This window comes from Varroa destructor, unplaced genomic scaffold (assembly GCF_002443255.2).
Source record: "Varroa destructor unplaced genomic scaffold, Vdes_3.0 BEIS01000004.1, whole genome shotgun sequence".
NCBI lineage: Eukaryota > Metazoa > Arthropoda > Arachnida > Mesostigmata > Varroidae > Varroa > Varroa destructor.
The window spans coordinates 51,720,165-51,742,954 of record NW_019211457.1 but is presented as its reverse complement, the minus strand read 5'-3'; the positions used below and the strand labels follow the sequence as shown (position 1 = coordinate 51,742,954).

Sequence of the window (22,790 nt, the reverse complement as noted above, 5' to 3'; positions counted from 1 at the left end):
TGGGCTGTGGGATGTGACCAGAGGGAAGAGACAAGACGAAAGGATCGCCGAATAAAAGACTCAATAGTTTGTAATTTTAGGGATGTGGTGTCTAAAGGGGACGCCAAAATGTTTTTTCTAATTGTTACATTAGATAGATTGCATAATGAGCTCAATAAGCAACATATGAAGAAACATATTCTTCCCGTGATGGCAGATTGATCTCTCAAATTTGTTGAGTTACATAGTGGATGATAGGCGGTCTCAACTTATTCGAATATTAGAATAAGTTGAGACACTTCGTCTCAACTTATTTTCATATTTCCTTGACAAATTTAATATACGAATTACTTATACGTATGTATTGAAACCAAATAGCAGTCACATGATAGACAAATGAAGGATAAAAATATTATTTTAAGTTTGAAGCAGTACTATTCTTTGAACATATATATATATATATATATATATATATACCGTTATCACACTGTTACCATGCAAAGGTTATAATGAAGAAGATAACTACTTGTTGTACTATTAAATTTTTTCAATGGAGTAGTTCTTGTAAACATCATCGATTGTTTGAGTTCGGTATCCTGTAATAGCTTCTTAGAAACTATAATTTTCTAATTGTAAGCTAGATACGAAGCAGTTACGCTGCTTAGAGCATTAATCGTTATAACTGAGTGTGAAAGATCGCCTTCGAATTTCCTATGTGTACATTATACTTGATTGATTCAGCGGCGATTCATAACCATGAAGCTTTAAATGTTGTCTTCAGATGGAACTCACTGAGGTTTTGTATGATTTGAATTTTTCATTTCAGTTTGCTGCGCAGTTACCTTTCACCCGGGGGTGAATATCATTACAATTCTTAGTCGGCAACAATTAAGTCCCACGATGCCGTGGTACCATCGTCCTTACAGGATACTCATGCCGGTAGGTTTTAGCCTTTTTAAAATGTAAATTTGCGGCGAATATTTGTTACTTATTGATGATATATTGCTTTACAATATTCGGAAATTGAATCACTGGCTGAGTGATAAATTGAAAATGTGCTTCATTCATTTGAGCTTCAGTTGAAGTGAGAGTACATTTGAGTTGAAGTAAAACATTGATGAAACTGTTTCCAGCCCCATATCTTGGGCTGCGCAAAGCTAATGCAGAACAATCGCATAGTGTGATTCATCTTCCCTATCATATAAGTGGTCTTTCAGCGACTGCTTGCAGCTAACGACAATAGTCTGTGATTAGGCTCCCCATTGGACAAATGTATGCAGAATCTGTCTGAACGTCCTACTTACATACAATAATTGACTACCCAAACACTGGGGAAGGTCAGCGGTTTCAGCTGATTCAAGGCGGAAATAAGAGGTAGGACCGCAGCAGCCCAAGAACTAATGCGCCTGCTAACTGGAATGTAAACTGTACTATGGCCGAACTTATCGTAATGCAACGCTGGACTCGTTTACGACCAAACGTTCCAGGACCTCGATAAACCGTTGGATATAATATGTTTAGTGAAGCACTACTCTAAGATGTCCTGTTAGCGGGATACTGTGCAAGCGCTGTAGCCTCATACCGCTACAGACTTGAGGGAAGTCCGACGAAAAATACTGCAGCTGGCTAAATCAAAAGTAACGTTATTAATATCGAAGTGCATACGATTTTATAGATGTAATGTTCCTTATTAGTATATTACTTTCCAATAGGGATTTGGACAAAAGTAGCTTTGGCCTTTCTTTGTAAGCAAAGCGACTGAGCTGTCAACAGCTAACGATGCTTTACTTCGAATACCTTGGCCCACCGCAATGTTTGTTTCATATAAGCGCTTGCAAATTTTTCAGCTATTTTCTAGGTGTTTTCTTCACAACGAGCAGATTTATCGCAAGCTCGCGGAAATGTTTTATACTTACATTCGTTGCAAGAATATTATAACTAATAGGTAGTGCGAACGTTACGGGCCAAATATATCCCTTTATATAGGCACAAAAGCATTGTCAAGACCTAGGTTTCTGTGTGAGTGCCAATTCGCGTGGTAAGTTGACCCGCCACGGACAACTCACATGATCACAACTCCAATCGAGAAAATAAGCAAGGCTTGCGTGACGTCATTCAGCGTACGAGACCACAGGCCAGATGGAAGCGTGCCAAAAACGCCATAATGTTTCATATGAAAGGACCATTCGAATAGGAGCGGGTGAAGACGCTTGTGAACGGCGCAGACATTAAAAATAAGAAAGGCATGAAGGAGGGTGAAAGAATGACTTATCTGAAGGCCGGTTCCACAAGTTTTTGTACCCTCTCGCCTCCAGTAACCAATCTCAGTGTAATCTGAAATTGCTCAATAAGGTAATCAGGCGTCTTTTTCTCTCAGGTATACATGTGCACGTATATGCGGATTCCACAGCACACCATATAGCAATTATGATATCGTTTGTTTGTGACAAAAAAATATACATGTATATATAAGCATTTTTTTTTTTTAATCTAAGCTTTCAGTATGAGTACTGACGGCTATACAAAGTCAAAAGTAATTGTTTTTGTAAGCTTCAAGTATTTTTTGCGAAGAAAAAAGCCATTGGTGAAACGATTGCAAGAAATTTCTCTATATCCGGTTACCAACTTGTGCTTAGCCATTGTACGAAATGCAGCTGTTCAAAATCCTAGAAATCTTTTTTTTTTTTTTTTTTTTTGCTCATAGTTTGTAACGGGCTCATAGTGGAGAAGATCATCTATTCGGCGCAGTTTTTCAGGCAGAAGCTTCTTATTTGTTCGTAGTAGTCCATTATTTGTCTAAAATGAGCTTGTATAAGTTGTGCGGCCAAGGGCAATCTTATCAGGCTTTTAAAATAGAACATTCTTAGAAAATTGTACGTCTTTGCTCACTGATACTTCTTTTTCAGGCCCAAATCGACTTCACCTGTTCTTGAATTGTCTCTTCTTGTGTCCGACAGAAGCAACACTAACCGGCCATATGGAAATTTTAACTAGCTAAATTCGAAATTCTACAAGGGTAAGAACACAGATGTTTAAGGTAACAGAGACTTCCGTAAATGCTAAGTAAAAAAAAAAATTCAGGTTGTTTAAGGCCTATTGAATTACAGCAGCACATAAAGTTTTTCAGCCGCTTTTAAGAAATTACCATAAAATAAAAACACTACGGGTAGATAAGGTGGATCATCTGGAATTTTCCAAAGACGAACTAAAGAACGTGTGTGGGAACACTTTTACTAAATACGGCGTGAGACCATGTGGTTTAAAATTTATCTGTACTCTAAAAACAGATCATGCATAACCTGATATTGAGAGCCTACAGAGGTATGACCCATTCGAATCCTCTTCTCTAAAGCACCTCGCTTAAGCTGCCTTTCACTACGGCGGAGCTTTCTGCGAGTTGCAAAAAAAAAGGCCGCGCATGAGCCTGACAAGACCTGGCGCGAAATTTCCCACCTAGAGAAAGTGCGAAATGCACCTATATATTCCGTGCCTATGTACAAAATCACTAGTAACGAAAAGGTGGCAGGCATAATTAAAACGAGTCAAAACTGCAATATCGGAACTGCATAACACAGTTGTATAAAACGATCCTTATTATCTAGCTGTGTCTGTGTCTCAACGTAAAATTGTTATGGATTCCTTTGCTGTTTTTGAAAACAGCTGTGTTGTCCGGTTCTCGATATAATTTATTTATTACGTATGTATAGGTAAAGGTACTTTCGATAAAAAAAAACATTGAATTGAAGTTCCAGCAGAGTTCAAAATGAGCATGTCTCGTCACGGCTACTACTTTGCGATTGAAAAGCCGCTACTTATAGACTGAATGAGTTACGCTCACGTTTGGTTTACAGTTCTACTATGAGTATTATTCCTTGATTAAATAGTAAATAATGAAAATCGACGATTTTTTTCGTATTGCTGGCAGTGGTCAGATTGTTGAAATTAATGGTTCTTATCAAACTTGGTTAACCTAGAAATGATCTGATTTCAATCGTAGAATGATGGTAGATGCTTTCTGACGACCGACCTTGGAGAGTGTGAACTCAGGAGCAGCACTTGTGATATTAGAGGCCTCTCTCTCCCTCTCTAAGGGACACTCATTAACACGCGCTCTCCCTTTCTGGGTTGATTCATAGCCAAAGGAAATAACGTAGGTAGGCGCGTTTGTTTCACCCTGCGGCCTTTATGTCCCCTGTCTCCGTACTTGTCCCCTCATGGGTTGCGGCAAACAAAGGTGAGCATGTTTCGCTTCCCGTCGGACCTAATCTACTAATTTTCAGAATAGGTGCCAACAAAGAAGAGTCCGCTAAGCTTACAACAAGCTGTGACTACATCTAAAATAGCGAACATCTGCTAAAGTGAAGTTGGAATTTATGTCCATATTTAAGTCAGTCATTTTAGATACTGGAGGCCTGTATTAAGGGTCAATCAGGAAAAATCTAAAAGCCAAGAAGCAGAACAAATTGATTCCTTTAGGATATCAGTTAGTTTTTATTCGCTTTGAAGGTAGTGTGTTTCCTCCTGGTTGCTGATCAAGGTAGAGCTTTAGACAATTACATAAGAACTGCACTCAGAAGTACACGTACGATATATGTTTTTGAACTATTTTCGTAATTCAATTATGAATAACTATTTAAAATTGTTTTTGTCCTGGTGAGCGTCATTGAGAGAGCTATCGTAAAAATCGCGGGCGGCTGTTCATTGGTAATCGATAACTTCTATTAGTCAAGCAATAATTTTTTTTTTAATAACAATACACCAACAAACATTTATCGTCTTAAAGCAAAACATATTTACCCTATGACTCGATATATTTTAACGCCAAACGAGCTTTGTTGTGAGCAAACGTTATAGGCAATACGTCTTTCGGATAATAGATATTATCAGATGATAAACCATTTAAAGTGATGGTGATAGATTGCACCATGTCAAAAAAACAAATACTTAACAAAATTGACAAATGTATACACAGTAATTAAGTCCGCTTACGCGGTATGAGTGATAAGATTAACTAAAGCTGACGTCTTTAGTCGAATAATGGAAATATTGCACCGCCGAAAAAAAGGCTTGTCATTGTTTACATTTGTTGAATATTATTCTCTACTAGCCTCCACTGACTATTATCAGTAATCTACCCACATAATTCTTGTCTTCTTGTGTCTTTTAGACAATTCTACTTGCAAAAAAAAAACTTGCAATAAAATATCTACGTTTTTTTTTTCTATCTAAATGTGGTTTTTAGCCTAAATTAATAGACCTTCCAGATGAAAAGCTTTCTACGAACCTATGGCATCTCTTACCACTCAAACAGGCGTCATTGTTATAACGGTCTTCTCTATGTATCTGTTACTTGCAGTGGCAATGGGTTGTAGCATACGCTTCGCTCTCGTTCGCAATCTGTTCCGAGCTAATATTTTCAAATGCCTATTTATCTGTTTATTTCATTTAAACAAGAAGGTACGCTACACAGATATATAGGCCTATATAGGAGGATAGGGGGAAAACCGTCCCTATGGTGCATATAGCAACATATGGACACAAATAATAAATTTTCTCAGATATTAGTAGTTTGCCTCTTTGCATAACTCGACCTGTTCAAATCTTCACCCTGCATCGTATGAAGAATCTGCTATTATGTGTCCATATATTAAGGCCCGAAGACTAACTAGAAAGGCCAGGCAAGCCTAGACCAATTTGAATGTTATTAAGCGTCATGAAAGCAGATGCCGCATAAAATATATATAACAATCTGGCTATCGGATAACGAAGGAATAGACGAAAACAATTCGTTTACTACTATAGCGACGGTAATCTAAAGCCTCATTGATCGGTAACGAATTCAGTTCAACTTACCTTACCCTAAGCATTCATAACTTTGTAGCCACCGGAATATAGACTGCATAAACTTAGGTCTAGCATAATATATCATTACCGATGAGTACAATGACAAATACATCAAGATGAGTGTACGGTGGGTCTTAGCAAAAGGCCAACCATAACGGTTCGACTTTACCGCTCATATATTCAAGTCTACCTGACATTTCGACGATTCTACATTATCTTGATACATTTATTTTAAGCCTACATAGCAGTTGTCGATGACCTGCCAATAGTCCATTCGTTTTTAAATAAGTTGCGATAATTAATGCGTCTTCGCGCGTTTTTTTTTTTTATTCAACCATAAGCTCGTGCAAAGTAGACAACACCACCACTTTGTACGCTTGAACATTTTCGGTGCTACTTCTGCGCATATCCGGCATTCATAATTTGACCGCAGCTCGTTAGAGTTCTTAGCACGTAATGGGTAACTGCGATCTACGATACTTACTTGCCATGAGTGTATTATGGGTACGCTGAAAAATGCAAAGGTGGGGAACATCTTTTTGGGTGGGGGGCGGGTGTTCCCACAACTGGCTGCTTAGGTGAAGGTGGTCTTAGAAACGTCTAATGTTGTCCTTCGTCGCCTGCTATCGTTATGTGCAAACATAAATCGACGCTGAATCACCCTCTTTTGTTACATTTGCTCATCTTGCTGCCAGTCTTCGTACACGCGAACCAAAACAAACTTTTTCCAGTACCAGAGTTTCGAGTGCTTGTCCAAAAGCCGATACCCTTCAATCTTTACTTTACAGGTGGCAGTCGACGTCACAATCAACAAGAGTGTTTGCTTGTCAATCAACAACTTGTTTACTTGTGGCAATGCTTTTTCGAGGTCAGATACGTATGAAACGAGAGCAGTGGAAAGGCCAATGGGCGGGTGACACACAAGCATCACGCATCCTATGTGTATTTCATACTATGTGGGCAAATGACTAGCCGAGAAAAACAAAAACCTACAAATGACAAACGGCCGTAAAGAGCGTTCTTGCTGTAAACACTTTCTTCGCAGTGGTGGGGCCCTTCACGTTTCGAAATGAACGAAAGCTTTGTCTCCTGTCGACCCAAAACCCAATATTGATTTGGTCGATAAAATAAAGAGACGTTCTTTACCTCGCTCTGTTCTCCTGGTTGGTGTTGATCATTCGGTTTTGTTCTGCCTGTATCAAATATCTTATTTGACAGACGAATAGTGACAACTGAAAGTAGAGGTACAAGAACGAGAGAATTGGTCTGTGTCTACTGGGTCAACGTTTGTGAGGCCGTAATGGACCTGCAGGCGGAGCAGCGTAAAGCTCACCCTCATCAAACCCCCTTCCCCTAGTCAACTGTTAGTGGTCATACGAATACAAACAAAGTAAACTGGATTATTGTTTTCAGAAGCTACGCCAGTAAACAACAATTAGGCTGGTTTAGTTGCAACCCCTGATAGGCCTCATGGGGGTAAACTATAAAAGGGCTGTACTCCCCAGTACGATTGTAGGCGAACGACTTCCATTTAATATGGTGGCAGCTGTTTAATTTATTCATATTTATGTTGTAACGGTACCCGATCCTTGAATTCAATTCAATTTTCAGATTTAAATAACGCCTTGTCGTCCATTAAATTTGATTAGTGATCCTGTTCTAGGTCTTGTGCGATGTTTAACCGTTACATTAACTCCTGTGCTAGCTGAGTTGATATAGGTGCAATTATTTCTTACGCGTTAAAAAGGGGCTTAGAAATGAAACGTAATTCTATGGAAGACAGGATAGAGGTTTTTACTTGTAGAAGCAGTTAACTGTTTTTCTATTTTTATGTACATATGTATTGAACGAATGTGCAAAAAGGACGAAGGTTGAAGATATATTTATCCTTAAGGAACTTTGCTAGTTGATCAACGTGCCTTAGGACTGCGTAGCCTTAGAAATACGCGGCTGAATCAATGTACTTCAGCACTGTGATATTGATTTAATGACTGTTATACTGTAATTAACCGCCAGTACATTTTGATGGGTAAAAACAATTTTTATATGCGGCTTTATTTATGTACTTTTTTTGCATTGCAGAGCGACAAGGACTTTGAAAAAATATTTGGAAAAGTAAGATACGTTTGTGATAATAGTATATACAGCAGTACGTAATGAAAGGGATTAGGCCCTTTTGGACGGAAACATATTTAGGACGTTCCACTAGATTAGATGGCTGGCGGTGCCAAGAAAAATGTATCGGAAAAATTAACTTAGAACTTTTTAATGGTAGCATTTTGCATGTCATCTGTAATATTTGCAAAATATATATTTATATACAAATTCAAGCCAAAGTATGTTTGACATTTTAGAACTTTCGTCATACATATGTACACTGATGTTAGATGTTATATATGAAAAGGACCTCTATTTCATCCTGTACAATAATTATAATGATTGGTGTATGTTACAAAACATAACAGAAAATACTCATTGGCCAAACATGGCACTGCTGCAACGAAAAATGTATCCTCGAAGGTTTTTCCTGACATACCTAATTTAATGAAGGTGGCTCTGTTGCGTACGAAATGAGGTTGTCCGTAAAAGTTAATGCGCCTGACTGTAGACAGTTGCTTCGTGAAATCGCTTAATAAATAATTTATCGACTCACCAAGCTGCCCCTAACTTGTAATTCAACGACAACATTTCTTTCAGTAGAATAAAACGTAAGGCGAGTTGTTGCTCCAGACTGATATTGACATTGAAAGGGTTTCGGCGTAGCGGCTATTTTAACTGATCCTGATTCAGTTACGCATTATTTACGAAGGGTATGAGAATTTTTTTATTGTTGTTCTAATTCGAATACCTTTCTCGTATGTCTTCCGGGTACACGCTGTTCGGATCTGACACGTGCATACTGGCCGTGCCTACTCTGCATATAGAATAAACAAACGTATCTCATAGTCCGTAGATCTGCCTTTACCAAAATCTAGTTCCGTCAAGGTAAATGCCCTGGTTGCTTTAATTCAGCGTAACTTCTTGAAATGTTTTTCACGCAGTTATAAATAGCCAACAAAGCACATGGCATGAGTGATGATCCGAATAAAGTGAGGGACGGCTATGCTCGTTAGCCTTTACTACGCACTACATAGTGTCAAATTTTCTCGTATTTTGGATCAGGCTTAGTCATTTGGGCCTTGATAATGACACCAAGGCTGGAAGTGGCCAGCCCACTGGGCCGGGTTTATGGTGGTGGATACTTTTATAAACTTTGACCTCGCGTTTACGACGTCCCGTCACTGCCGCTTCGCGCTGTGTTCCGTAGTAGAAGACGACGTCGTACATTCAAGTTAAACTGCCTAACAAAAGACAGAACGCCTACGTACGACCAACAAGACGCACCGGTAAATAAGTATGTTGTTACGGTTGGACAGTGACCCATCTAAAGCGAGCGATTCGAGGAAAATAAGCCAGTTATAGAAGAAACATCTGATCACAATAATACTTCTCGTACTATTGTGCTGGCACGTGAAATGGGCAAAGCTATCGGCTTTGCTGTTCAGGAGAAGGCTGCGATACAGCCTTTTATACCGTTCATCGAACAAGGTATACACGCCGTCGGTAGTAATAATAACGATATCATCGTCATCTGTGTGAATAGTTTACAAACGGATGGCCGGGGTTTTTTTTTTACTGTTTAAAACTGTTTTCGTGCTATTTCAAAATGAAACAATATAATATCTGTGTGTTATCGACAATTTAGCAAAAGTACACACGGAAGCAATTGACTGTCGGCTTCTCAATGTTGCAGAGTTACGAAACAATGATTAATTGAAACGTGACCAATAAGAGAGTTGCGACGAATTTCGGCTCATCCTTGTTTGATAAGTCCTATTTTGAATGGACGTCCGTTCGGTGGATCGCACTCTTTTCCCTATCCCTTCCTAGCTTTCACCAGGCGTAATTATAGTAGGCAGAAGTAAAACGTGTAAGTTCTTTTTTTTACCACCATGATTTTACGGAACGATCGCTTTGCGGTCGACCTGGCATTGTTGTTTTCGTTTCGAGTTAAATAATTATTTGAGAATCAATTTTAGTAGATAAGCGAAAGTAAATAGGTCAGAAAATCGTCTCGAGACAGATATAATTGGCAGGACAGTAGTTTAGATTGGAAAATCTGATTATATAGAAATCGGTATAGGGGCGAACGCTATTTAGTGGCCTATAAAAGTATATGCGTGTTTAAATAGTTAGCTCTTTCTTGTTATATAGGGACTTTGTATTTTGATGAACTACCTTATGTCTTATTTACTATTTCTTATGCGTATATTGCTGAGTCAAGCTTCTGCTTCTGCTTCGCAAACTTAGATAGTCGTCCGCATTCAAGCGATAAAAATCGATCGATTTCGCCATCATTTCCGGAAGTACGGGCGGCATCTGTATAAAAAAAAAGCAAGTACACGGGTTCGCGATATGCATAGAGGGCAAATTTCCAACGCCCTTAAAGGGATAAATGCCAGGTCAGTATTTCTACGGCGATCATGAATGCGTTGTTCTGTCTTTGCTCTCGAAAAAAAACAATGCACTATTTGAACGTTGACGTGCGTATCTAGAGGGGTTTTAAGGAAGATTTGAAAGTCCAGCCGACCTGTGCCAACATCATACTCGAAGAACTTTAGTACCGTTATCGAAAAAATTAGCGTCCTGGAGTCAGTTACTGGTAAAACTTTTGGAGCTAGACTTTATCTTTACTTTTATCTATAATGGGCTAAAATCTCTATGCCTAGCACACCATATTGAAAACTTAAATGATGAAACCACAGAAATTTTAGGTAAAATACACTCAGTAAACCACGAGATAATAAGAACCACTTCTCCAAACGCTAATGTGTACTTCAGTTAGCTATAGATATTGTGAAGGGAACGGGTTACTTAGGTATCTTAGCTTGACACTGTTTGTAAACGGAACGATAGCACTGGCTCCGCTCAGGCAGTCTTTCGCTCTGAGTAACTCGATTTTTCTTGAGGTGGCTTGAACCTGCTGTTATTAACGGCAGCCCCGTGGGGCTCAGATCCCACAGAAAACCCTGATCAGATTTCAGTTGACACCGCAGAGGGTAAACTTACTTACAATAGTGTTAAGTTATAAGTCAAAAACAATCGAATAACGAGACTCCAAATATATATATATATATAGAGCTCAAGGATAACAAGTTTCCGTGACCCCTCCTTAAGCATAACGATGCGGAATGCATAGTGGCGACTATATAAGCAGCCATGAATATTTAAACATAGTTTCATAAATCGATTGCTGTGTACGCGTCTTTTCTACGCCCCCAACGTTGAACTGAGTAAGGGTTCCATATATGTACATTGTCTGAGTTCCACGTATCTTGTCGCCAAATATTTTGTACCGCTAATGCCTATAATAGAATGAGTTTCTTCATCACACGCATTTGGTATGATCTGGCCAATTTTTTAACAGCTAAAATCGTAGCGGCTTTTTGTTTCATTGTCATTAGATTGGAGTATTTTTTGCTCGCTGATGTTTCCACCTCCCGGCTCTTCGGCAATGTTGACTAGTCATAATTCGCGCGGTGGTTCGCCATAGAGTCAATGTAGAGAGAGATTTATTTCTAGCTGACTGTTTTCTATTTTTAACAGGCGGAGATAACAGCGCGGATTTTAACGAATTGTTTAGTATATTAGCCGCTATAGAGAGCTGCCATCCACAGTAGTTACAGAAAGCTTTCGTCTCGATTGAGTAAGACGCTCAAAAATGCTTTACTCACCATATATACCAGACTAGTACACGAAACATATACGATCATCGTGCAAATAGGTCTTAGTGGTAGATAGATAAAAAAATAAATAGATAATAAGCATTAGAGGTAAGTGGCAGTAGCAAGACCGTTGTTACTGGGTGAGCCAGATGTAAAGGCATGACTACTACAAAAAGCTAGAAAATTCCGCAAACCCTCATAGAACGATGCATGTAATTTGAGTTTCTACAGGCCGTTCCTAACGCATTCAAAACGCGCATGGTCGAGTTGGTTGATGAGCATTAACCATGTGAGGTTATCAAAAAAAAAAAAAAAACAGATACTCCGAAGGGTACATAGTGATTTGTTTTTGTCCTTGGCGGTATTCTCATTGTCTTACATATTTCAGCAAAGTGTGACTGATTCCACTTAAAATTCTTACTAGAACTATAATTGAAAGAATTTAGATGTCGTTGCTTGCTTCGATACTAGGACAAACCATTGAAGAATAAGTTGCATAGCCGAAAAAGAGCTGGTTCAAACCTCGCAATGATGTATTCAACAGACGCCATATAATACGTAATTCATGAGATCTAGCTAAATTTCTTAGTCAATTCCCATTTTTTCATAGTGTTTATGGCACTTTTTTGTGCCGCTGTTATAAAAGATCTAGCCAAACCACGAGTTGATAAAAATACCAAACGCACCGTTTGCAAGTCAGTGAAATGAGCTTATTTAGACGCCTCTCAGTCGGCTCGTTTTAAAATGTCCATACTGACCAAAGCTTCAGTAAAACGAACCATAATATGAGGATGTGGCCCGCCCTCATGAGGCCGCACCGCAGTGCAAACAAAAAGGCGATCAGAAACTAGAGTAACTTACATGTAATCGGGTACGAGCATGTAGGCAGTATCAGCGCCGTTCTCCCAGTTGTTCTCATCATCATCGAGCCCTGTCCCAATAGCAGCATCCTCAGTTGGGCCTCCTACAGACGGCCCGCTGAGAACCGATGGCTGACCTACGGAGCGGCCAATTCTTGGGAATGGAATGAGACCTTGGCGTTTACCGATTCGTGGGAATGGTACAAGATCCTGCCGCTTGTCGTCCTGGCACAATACGTAGCTTTGTTCTAACAAAAGAATTAATCCGCAGTGACGGTGGATGATGAGTTAAACGATCCGATGATGAGTCGCCCAGCGCAGCAGCAACAACGTGAAAGATATGACGGAAGACATTTTTGAGACAGAGCAATAGCAAAAGGTGAGGGTAAAAGGTGGTATAAAGAAAAACATAAAAAAGCGATGTTAGAAACGCTGTTGTTTACGTTTATACGATCTCATTAATGTGGGTATATTTGACGTGCTGCCTATCTAGGAAGAGACAATGACAATTTTCCCGTATGAGAGTTATGGAGTTAAGTGCGTGAGTTACATAGTCCAGATGCTACAACAATCTGGTATTAAAAAAGTTATACAATTTTAACACTGTGAGTCTATTTAAAATGCTATCTACTTTACAAGGGGTATTGCTCAATAGCGATCATCTTATTTTAAAGTTCACATAATTCATAACGTGACCTTACCACGAGGTCGTTTAGTGTGTACCGCAAAGGAGCGTTCGATTCAGATATTATTCTTTAACTCAGAAAAATAAGAATACACAAATTTGCCATAGCGGAACGTGACCCTAGGAAATTGATCGGATGTTACAAAGTTGAGAAACAACATATGTTCGATTACCATACGAAGTAGGGTTTAAAGAGCTGACCTCGTAAAAACGTACTTTATCATTGTCTGTTTGTTACGTTATACTGACCTGGATCTCGATAATTTAATAAGCCGGCTTTCAAACCTATAGTGATTGTACTATCGTTAGCAATAGGATAACATAAGTCAGATCCATGTAATGACCTTTGCCAGAAGGTCTAATACATTTGCCTAAGTTCATTCCATACTGTAAACGCTTATAGACTGAGAATGAGAAAAGGCAAATTCTCGGCTTGAGATTTTGCTAAGTTAGGTGCCTGTGATATACAGTGACATTTTTCTCTGGCCGCACCGGACCGCTCGCTGTCAATTGACTATAAAGTGATTGGTGAAATCCTTTCAACAGTAAAAACACAGTGGTCATGGTTTTTTGTTATTCAAGCGTGGAATACATATAGTACGTATAGCTTTCGACAAGGGTTCAATCAAGTAGAGGGCTGACATGTCAACGACGAAATTAAAAGAGGCCAGGGATGACCGTCAGACAGACAAAATCTTGTGCTTTAATGTCCTTTTTCTCCGCTTCCATTCTCTTCGCTTTTCGGGAAGTCATAAACCTCTAATACGACGATAACGATACCGTTATCCAATGCCATTGACCTTATCAGTAGTTTAGCATCACCATGTATACGTTTCGAGTTCCATCTCCAGCTCCAAAACCTCACAGTTTGCGTCGGAGTTTGTCAACACACTATACAGCTGGTGTATTCTTTATAAAATCTAAAAGAAACGCTGTTTGATTCATCTTCGTGTTGCGACCGGGGCCGTTCTTGTGGATCTTTACGTCGACGCCATGAAGATAAGTAAAATGACACGAGTTGTTGGCAGTTGGAGGTCGCTTGTTAGGGAAACAGGGATCTGTAAGGGTAAAGTTCAAAAGTGTGAGCGAACGCTTGTCAGCAATACGTGCTATTATCGAATGTTCGTGGTGATGTTTCGTATTTTAGAGCCTAGCTACCAAAGACGATGAATCCATTCCGGAACACGTATGAATTTGGTATCAATCCTCGTCCGTCGTTTTCTAACTTTTTACGCGAACTGCCGGCCACTAGATCGACAGGCCCGTTGGTAAGCTCGCTACTCGCTTGTATCGCATGCAGACCCTTTCGTCACAGCGCACAGGCCGAACGTGTAACTACATGGTATAGACGTAGGACAAAAGACGTCTGATTGGGCAGTGTGCCCATCGCGATACTACAGTTAGCATTAAAATACGCGCGAGCTACTGGGAACAACAGTCTGATGAGGGAACTGCCGCAGCGGAACTGAGAAACTAGGAAACTTTATGTGGTGGGCAGCGATCGATACGGAGACAGCCTTATCGGTAGCACCGATCTTACTTGTGGTTGCAGCAGTAGCGGTTGTTCGAGCTGATTCTTCTGTTTTTTTTTTTTACTTTTTTGCTTCAACATGAAGGACTTGACCGTGCTTGTATCATGCCATTGACTATGACGTCCGTAGAATGCTGTGGAAGAGTCAGTCCAAGCAACGACCACAGCTTCACCAACAGTCGTTATGGCGACGACAGTGACAGACCCAGACGTCTTTAAATTGAATGTTCCTCAGCCGGATGAATCGTCTTTTCCCAAAATTGAATTGTATTTGTGTGTTTCTCGTGGTTTATCTCAAACAAGCTGTCCAAAGCAGTAAACTAAACGTAAGATGTGGAATCCAAGCTATTGTTTTCCAAATCGCACAATTCCTACATGCTTATTGATTGGCGTGGTGGTGACCTTGCCTACCTAATGGATTCACATGACAGCACTATAAATCGTTGTCTTGTCTCGTTAGAAAGTAACTGGGTTGCTATCGTACTAGTCGTCGTCTTGACAATTCGGCAGTCGTACCTCTTCAACGAATACATCGTGAGTTACCGGCACGGAAGTGATTACTACGACATATTCTGTAAGATGATAAAACCTGTGCACGTAGAGGCTCAGCATCCTCCATCCGGCTGTCGTTTTCGGTTTGACTAAACGGTCTTTTGATATCGTACAACAAAATCAGTTGTCGTTTTTCGTTTGTCTCGTCTTTTTCTCCACGCATTACGTATATAATTCGAACCCATTCATGAATGGTTTCGGTTAGCGGTTGGTGCTTTTTTTATTCGTTTTTTGGTGGTTTTGTTGAGCAGCGATCGTGTAGATATCAGCTTTTGGTAAGTTTCTAGCCAATACGTCAAAGCATAAATGGATCTGTTATTGCCCATTGGTGATATTACATGGTGGTGAGACACACGATTAAGCCTGACCAAAGTTTCGAGAGCAGTTAGTGTTAGTAGAACGATCTGTCTTGAGGAAGACGAAAACGAGATACGTTGCAGCATATGGGGGTAGATTGTAGCGGCTCTGGGGCCGATGTCCCAGAAGGGCAGGACAGCGGTGACAGTATCCACCACCGAGTCTCACTCGCAAGGGTAAATGCACGTCCAAAAGGCTGGCACTCGTCAGCGATATTGATATGTTGCCGTAATGTCTTAGCTCGAACGGGCTGAAGTATCGCTGTAAAGATCGTTTTTTTTTTTTTGCATTCGCTTCGAGTATGTAGAAGCCTTGAAATCATCCACTGAATCCGTCGGGTCTCAAATTCTTGGACCATTCGACCCATGCACGTACGCTGAGCCATAAGAAAAGTTCGTCAATAATACAGCAGTGTGGCTGGTTTGATTGGAGTGGCGTTCAAATCATGTTGAAAGGTGTCAAGGTGACCTTCAAATCTAACAGGCGGTCTTTATAACTTTTGCACGAAAGCAATTAGGATACGCCAAAATGACAAGTTACTATTATCAGTGCAGAATAGTCAGTTTATTATTTAAATCGATCTGCTAAGTCGAACTGGCTGAAACGTACTTTTTATATCAAAAGGGTGCTGCGTTAAACGATCACGGTTACAATCCGTGCTTTCTTCTCCTGAACAAAAAAGAAGCTAAACCATAGCATCACATTTAGGTCGTGACTCAGCATAGTCGATGTACAAAATCAATCAAAGGCTGACACGAGCTACTCAAATACATCTTTTCGGTACTCCATGGGTGTGTATCATGTTGGTATAGGCCGTCAAACAATTCTTGCTTACATATGACGAATGCTCCATGGTCATGTGATGTAAAGGTTTATTTTCGTGCTCCCGTTCACGTAAAGCTATAATACGCGCCGCCGCAACGACCAAGTGACATGTCTTTCAGGAGCAAACTGCGGAGTAGTCCTCTTATATATGTAGTCATGTGAACCTAGCTTACATGTGATTGGCGTTAAGCTTAGGTCCGTCGTATCTGATGAAGCCTTACAGGACCCTTTGCTTACAGGTACTTTCACGATCGTGTAAGGAGCAGGGGTCTCTTTCTGACTCACTGGGAAAGTAGAGTGCTAACCTTGAAGCGTTTTCTGTTTGCTTCTAATGTCTATGAAAATTTGACACTCAGATACTCTACAAAGAGCTTTCTGGAAGTTCTTCCATTGCGGTAAGATGTAATCCTCATATATAGTTGATTAAGATGCACGTACGAGTAAGACAAAATGGTAAACGGAAACTAAGCAATGCATACGAATAAAAATCCAGTGAAAATCATACTAGAGTAATTATGAATATGTGACATGAAATTATTAAAATACGACGAAGATCTGTATTATATCAGGGAAGGATTATTGGCTGTCTATTGCGTCTGTGTTAGTGAGGTACAAATTATTATTATTATCTCGCAAATGATGATCAGGATGATTATCGTTATTGGTTTTCCAAATTTTAGTAAATGTATGTTATTAGAAAATAAAACTGTCTAAATGGATGGCCAGGCATTCGACAAAGCGTTAAAAAAAACATCTACCGTATTGATTTTTTTTGCTAAAATATTAAAAGTCCCTTTTGTCAATTTACAGGATAAATCACGTACTACAGCTCTGATGTAAGAATAATTAGATATGAGGACCTCATTAACTGAGGTCGCGATGTTTCAGTGAGCGTTACGGTACAGTCAGATCGTCAAATAGAAGTAGCCGTAGTAACGAACGTGAGAATTTTTCTAGTGAAAATGTAGTCTTTCTATGTCTCTTTAATTGCTTTTCGTATTATTATGTTTTATTGAGATAAAATACCCTTCCGGCCTATTCGCTAACCCTGTTGCTGATTCGTTTGTTACTTCGAACGTATTTCCTCTGCGGTTAAAAATGTTTATAGATTAATAGTATGTAATGAGCCTTCCAAAAGGAAGTATTGCGTTTTTCTCAGTGATAGTGATCTTTTGTTTTAGCACCCATTTGCACCCTTTCCGCCGTTTTTATACGAAAAACTCTAACTCCGCTAAATTTGGCTGCAAATGGTTCAAGACTATACAGCAAAGAAGTCCGACGTTCTGCTTCTAGCGGCGCACCGACAAAAGGTGTTCAGGAAAAAAACACGCAGCTTCTGCGCGTTCCGATTGTCGAGGCAAAGCAGACCATAAAGGTAAGTTCCGGATGTATTGACATCGTGAAATTCAAAGGCCGTGGCGCAAACTCGTTAATTCTTATATCTCCTAATCCTCCTACTAAGTACAACACCTGGTGACAAGAAATGGTGACACACTATGCTAAACCGACTTTGTCAAAATAGAGTCGAGGTCTTGGCACTGCCAAGCTATTTTCGAAGCCATCTAGAAATAAAGCAAAATCGCACGCCGGCTGATGCTATGCTATTTCCCGGCAAGGGAGCGTATGGACTAAAGCAAATAAGTACGAGCGCGGCTGCGGTGCATGCCGATTGCGAATCTGTCTATTCTGTTGCTAAGCCCTCGGCAACAGGCTTACGAATTCGTACGAATGTATGAAAGACGTGAGAATCGATCTCATTGGACAGAGCGCACACCTGGATGACAGTGAGTCCTACTCTGACCACAGGTTGCGCTTCGGATCGGCAGTAGGTCTGTTTGCACAAACCTGTTACCGCGGACTCGTGCCGCAGGGCCCCCCGAACGGTGTCGAACACCTCAAGCTGTGCACTCAGGGTGCACCGCAGCTGCTTGCGGAAGCAAAGGAGGCCCACCCGACACGTGCACGAGGAGGTCACGAGGATGTCACTAGACGCAAAAGTGTATCTGCTGCAGAACGAGGATATGCCGGATAAGCGCCAAGCGAATGACTATGAAATGCTCGTTCATGTCAGTCATCGATAAAGTAAACCAGTCCACTCCAATACATATGTGCATATGATAATATGTACATATGTATGTAGATATTCTTTACAACGAACAATTTAATGAATACCTAAATGAATACCTTAGAAGGAGGCAAGATCTATTATTGGATAATCAAAAGCTGCAGCATCTAGCCAGTCGTGTATTATAATTGCGGTGGGCTACTGCAGATTGTATCTTACTTGTCTTTTAGAAGCAAAGTTGACGGGAGACAATAACTACTTACGTAGTCAGTAGAATTGTCCTATTAGACCCTTATTAGGAACGAAAGATGCTTTCAAAATAATTCGATCGTACAAGGCTTCACATACTAAGTTCAAAGTATGCTAGCTTAAACATTCAGCTGGCAACTCGTTCGAAATCCACCTATCCACCGCTTTTATAGCAAACAGCCTTTGTTGAATTCCTGATTCGATCGTTAAATGGATAATTAGAAATGTATGAGTAGTAATGAATATGTATGGCCTACTTTGAGGAGTTTACTACTGAAAACCCTAATCAGTGGGACTCGTTAAATTGCTGCGTTAGGCTAACTGTTTCATCAAAGAAAAGTTGATATTTTGGTACTCACAATGAGTCTATAATAGTATCTATCACCGAAAACTACAAATGGAAGAGTAGAAAATGACAGAGTAATTATGCCAATATGGCTTGGTCAAGAGGAACAAAAACAGAACAGAAATGGTTATGGGGCGTTCCATTTCTGCTAAGATACCTACTAGATACGCTTTGACCACTGCTTTGGGCGGTCAATATCCAGTCATCAACCTGTATCTGCTGTCTGTGAAAGAGAATAGGCAGATTTGGCCAGTATTTCGAGAACGATATTATATGAATGTAAAGCTAACTACTTCAGCCCTGCGGTTATTACGTTGCATCGAGTTTTACTTTAAAGGCTGACAACTTTATTATAGTTAAACTTCATTTGTTAAATAATTGTGTTACCCACCCCTTGTAGGCCACTTGCACGGTAATTTCTAAAGCGATGCGTCTGTTTTTGAAACATTTAACGACAGATAAGTAAGCGGCAGCTTAATTTTGCGCACTATTGCACGAGGAAAGATATTTTCATATAAGCGGCGTGGATGAAGTTCTGTATTATATCTTCGTGTTTATATATACATGTAGAATGCGAACGGAGTTTCTATGATGGTTCGAATTTCACAAACACAGTATCAACAATTGCCATCGGATTTCTCAGAAAAAATGCCGGTGCATACAAGGGTTAGACACAGTTTCCATGGCACATTGTGCCCATGTATCGCCGCATCATGTAAGTTCACAGCAATACAAGGGGTTGTTTTGATAGGCAGCACCTGCGCTTGTGGCACTATACCCCATGCGTGAATAATAAACATATTGTATCCTTGTACAGTCATGGCTGGTTAGCTCTTACAGGGACACTATCACTCTTAATACAATGGTAATCCCCTAGGGAATGCGTTGGCGATGGTGATCAGCCGTCTTCAACAAAAACAGACATCTTTACTTGGAGTTCTGCTGCGAGCCATGAGCGGTAACCGCTGATTGGATGTTACCCTAGTAAAAGACGCGCTTCAAGGCTAGCTGACCACTATTAGACATCCGTTTGCAAGACTTCGACCGGCGTCGGCATACGTACACGTTCATGAGCACCCACCACAGGCAACTTGGGGTGCTCTAATGGGGAATGAGATGAATCCGGGTGCTTCTAACCCCACTTGCTACTACAGTTAATACACTCATCGCATCATCCCGGCGCTATCAGCGTAGCATTTGTGTCGGCTGTTGTTCGACACATGGCAAACAAGTGCCGCTTCCCAGGGATGTCTGCCCTGATCGCGGCGGTACGGCTTCTTCTTGGGATACAAAGTCGCCAATTCCCAGGAGTGCAACGAAATAAGTACAAAGCAGAAGAAACTTCAAACAGTGTTTGACAACCATCGGTCTAGATTTGAGGCAGAATACAAACACCCCTGTGGGATTTAGGCAACTATGTCTCACAACGACAGCTCGTTCTATACACTTTTACCATTCAGGTTACAAGGACGACGAACGCGATGCGAAAAAGAGAACTAATCCAAACGTATCACGTTCAGCGGATACGTTGCAAATTTCGCCGCCTCTATATTTGGACACAAAAACAGCAAAGATTGGCAATGGCGTATTTTGTATATATATCGGCGCTGAAAACTAGAAAGCGATGCTTAATGGCACTGCTGAACGTAAAATCCGAAACATTTATATCTTAGGAGTTAACGGGCTGCGTATACGTACGCACATTTGAACTTTAGTTAATACGTATTACCTGCTCATTCGCGCAGGTAAAACTTTTGACAAGTTCACTCTAAATGTTGCCCTGTCTCGAAATAAAATCCCACCCTTTAACATTAAGACTAAAACGTCTTAGCCTTGAGTTGAAGAGCACTTTGGCCAACTGCTCAGAGTCTGTGGTAAATACATTGGCAAGCCAAATTATGGCCACGACAAAAAAATATCTAAAAATTTTTCTTCTCAATTGGTATGACATTAGCAGAAAAAAAGTAAGCTCGAATTTCGTATCGTATCTAATCTTACCGTCTTTCACCCAAACGATGAACAAGCTATAGACGGAATACACTGGCAACGTTTTCCTTCACGAAGGAGTTCTTCATGAAGGAGTTTGCTGCACTAGTTTTTCAGATCTCATTCTTTACCAGATGGCTTACAAACTAAAGCTCAAGGACATCAAAGATCATGTATCGAGAACTGCCGGTACCTGCCTAAAGCAGCTCGATACAAAGTGTATTCTTGTATTAAACTTTGCAGCTGGCACATATAAAAGAATGTATCTCCACAGTTCTAAAATGATGGCTGTCTCAGATCTCTGGCTGCTATACTGCTATTATTTCAGTCGATACTAAGTTTATTCGAAAACAGTCCTTTTTTTTTTTCTCACTGACTATACATTTTTTTGTCTTTTTTTTTTTCAAATATTTTGAAGAGGTAATACGTTAACATGGATGACGACGAACCATAAGCACGTGATAACCTAAACAAAACAAATACATATTATTATTATTATTATCCCTGAAGCAGAATTCGGTAACTTTGCATCTTTGTTAGCATACTGTAGGTACATGAAAGCGGCTAGATGGTATATAAGGTGTATTTGTCTGACATTCTGCACACTGCGCTATCCATGGTCCTATCGGCAAATAGCGAAATGGGCCTATACAGTTTTCCAACTTTAGGCTCTTCATTCTTTTCGGAAAAGTTTACATAATGGGTGGAAATACTTAGCATGCGAAACATAAGCAATCTTCATTAGCGCGAAGCTCAGCATATGCTTCCATCTGAAGAGTTGGAAAGTTCGCATCTTTGAAACTGCTAAAATATTCGCTCATGGTTCGGGATTTTACCTACGACAAAAAGCTTTCGCTCAATACGTATTTTATATGGTCTCAAAACAATTCACTAAACAGCTAGCTGGGGGCGATTTCTTATACTATTCATGTGCCTTTCGTCAAGGTCCGATGCTGACAGATAGAAGAAAAGTTTAGCTCTACGAGGTACAGCTTTTACTGGAGCGGAACTTTCGACGCCAATATACGCTTGATATTAAATACAGAAAGACAGAACTCTTACTGCATGCTATAAACGTTATCATTGACGTCAGTGCATACGTAGAAAAAAAAATTCCTTCATTTTTGTACATACAGCTTCTATTTAAGTGTATTAAGTCAATGGGTTGATACTTCAGATCATTTTGGCTTTCTTTCGTGACCCAAAAATAGATCACAGAGTATTTATTTTGTCCTATAGTATTTTGCCCGCAGTTTATGTGGGCATCCGGAAAATACCGTCGCATTTTAAGCAGAAAAACCGAAATAGCGTAGAATAATTTCTAGGTCGTCTCCCTAATAAAACAGACTGCGCTCTTACGTGCAAGCCGTGAACTAGAGAAATTCATGACGACTTCCGTAGTTTTATTCATCTACAGTTTTGCGTTTTGTTCTATCTAGTAAATAAAGACATACGTCTTACGTGACATTTTCAGGTGGCAAATCTAGGGCACGGACCCTGAATGAGTGCGAGCATCTTTCGGCATTAGGCAACCTACTAGCTTCGGTTTCTAATATATATTGTTATTAGGTTACTGAAAGAGTATTGAGCATTATCAAGCCAAAATTGAAGCAGTGATTTTCTAGATTTTGAAATAATGTTGGTAAAATAAATATGCACCATTTTGATTTATGATCTTTTCTAGTTTTTCTGGTAGCACCATTGGTACATTCCATCCATGTAGAACTTCTGGGATTTCGAAGTGGA

At 40.0% G+C, this 22,790-nt stretch overlaps 2 protein-coding genes across 9 annotated transcripts in view; one reads left to right on the top strand and one right to left on the bottom strand.

Moving 5' to 3' along the window:
- Positions 1-22,790, bottom strand: part of LOC111250488 (uncharacterized) — a 48,972-nt gene that overhangs the window by 20,427 nt on the left and 5,755 nt on the right. For both annotated transcript variants that reach the window (XR_015327516.1, XM_022805833.2), the window contains exon 2: positions 12,450-12,696. Coding sequence is in view for 1 of the 2 variants with exons in the window: in XM_022805833.2 (XP_022661568.1) it covers positions 12,450-12,696 (247 nt within the window). In the remaining variant the exon portion in view is untranslated. The remainder of the gene's footprint in view (positions 1-12,449; positions 12,697-22,790) is intronic.
- LOC111250489 (uncharacterized) lies at positions 818-22,697 on the top strand. Of its 7 annotated transcripts, XR_015327518.1 has the most exons (7): positions 1,920-2,331; positions 2,886-2,995; positions 12,720-12,827; positions 16,638-16,793; positions 17,209-17,234; positions 17,580-17,773; positions 22,519-22,697. XR_015327518.1 is itself a non-coding variant. In XM_086988796.1 (4 exons), exons 1-4 carry the CDS (start codon positions 4,194-4,196, stop codon positions 22,543-22,545), a joined length of 321 nt encoding a protein of 106 aa, XP_086844922.1. In that variant the 5' UTR covers positions 3,946-4,193; the 3' UTR covers positions 22,546-22,697. The 7 variants fall into 7 exon arrangements, 1 of the variants encoding a protein (XP_086844922.1); XR_015327519.1 differs by lacking the exons at positions 1,920-2,331; positions 12,720-12,827 and adding an exon at positions 818-918; XR_015327520.1 differs by lacking the exons at positions 1,920-2,331; positions 2,886-2,995; positions 12,720-12,827 and adding an exon at positions 14,415-15,198 and having other exon boundaries at positions 17,656-17,773.

What these genes read in the sequence shown, in the direction of transcription:
- LOC111250489 (XM_086988796.1), top strand. Translation starts at nt 4,194, where the DNA reads ATGGGTTGCGGCAAACAAAG. An exon ending in ATGGGTTGCGGCAAACAAAG is followed by an intron (nt 4,214 to 16,637) that starts GTGAGCATGTTT and finishes CTTTGCTTACAG; the next exon opens with GTACTTTCACGATCGTGTAA. An exon ending in AGGCAAAGCAGACCATAAAG is followed by an intron (nt 17,774 to 22,518) that starts GTAAGTTCCGGA and finishes TGACATTTTCAG; the next exon opens with GTGGCAAATCTAGGGCACGG.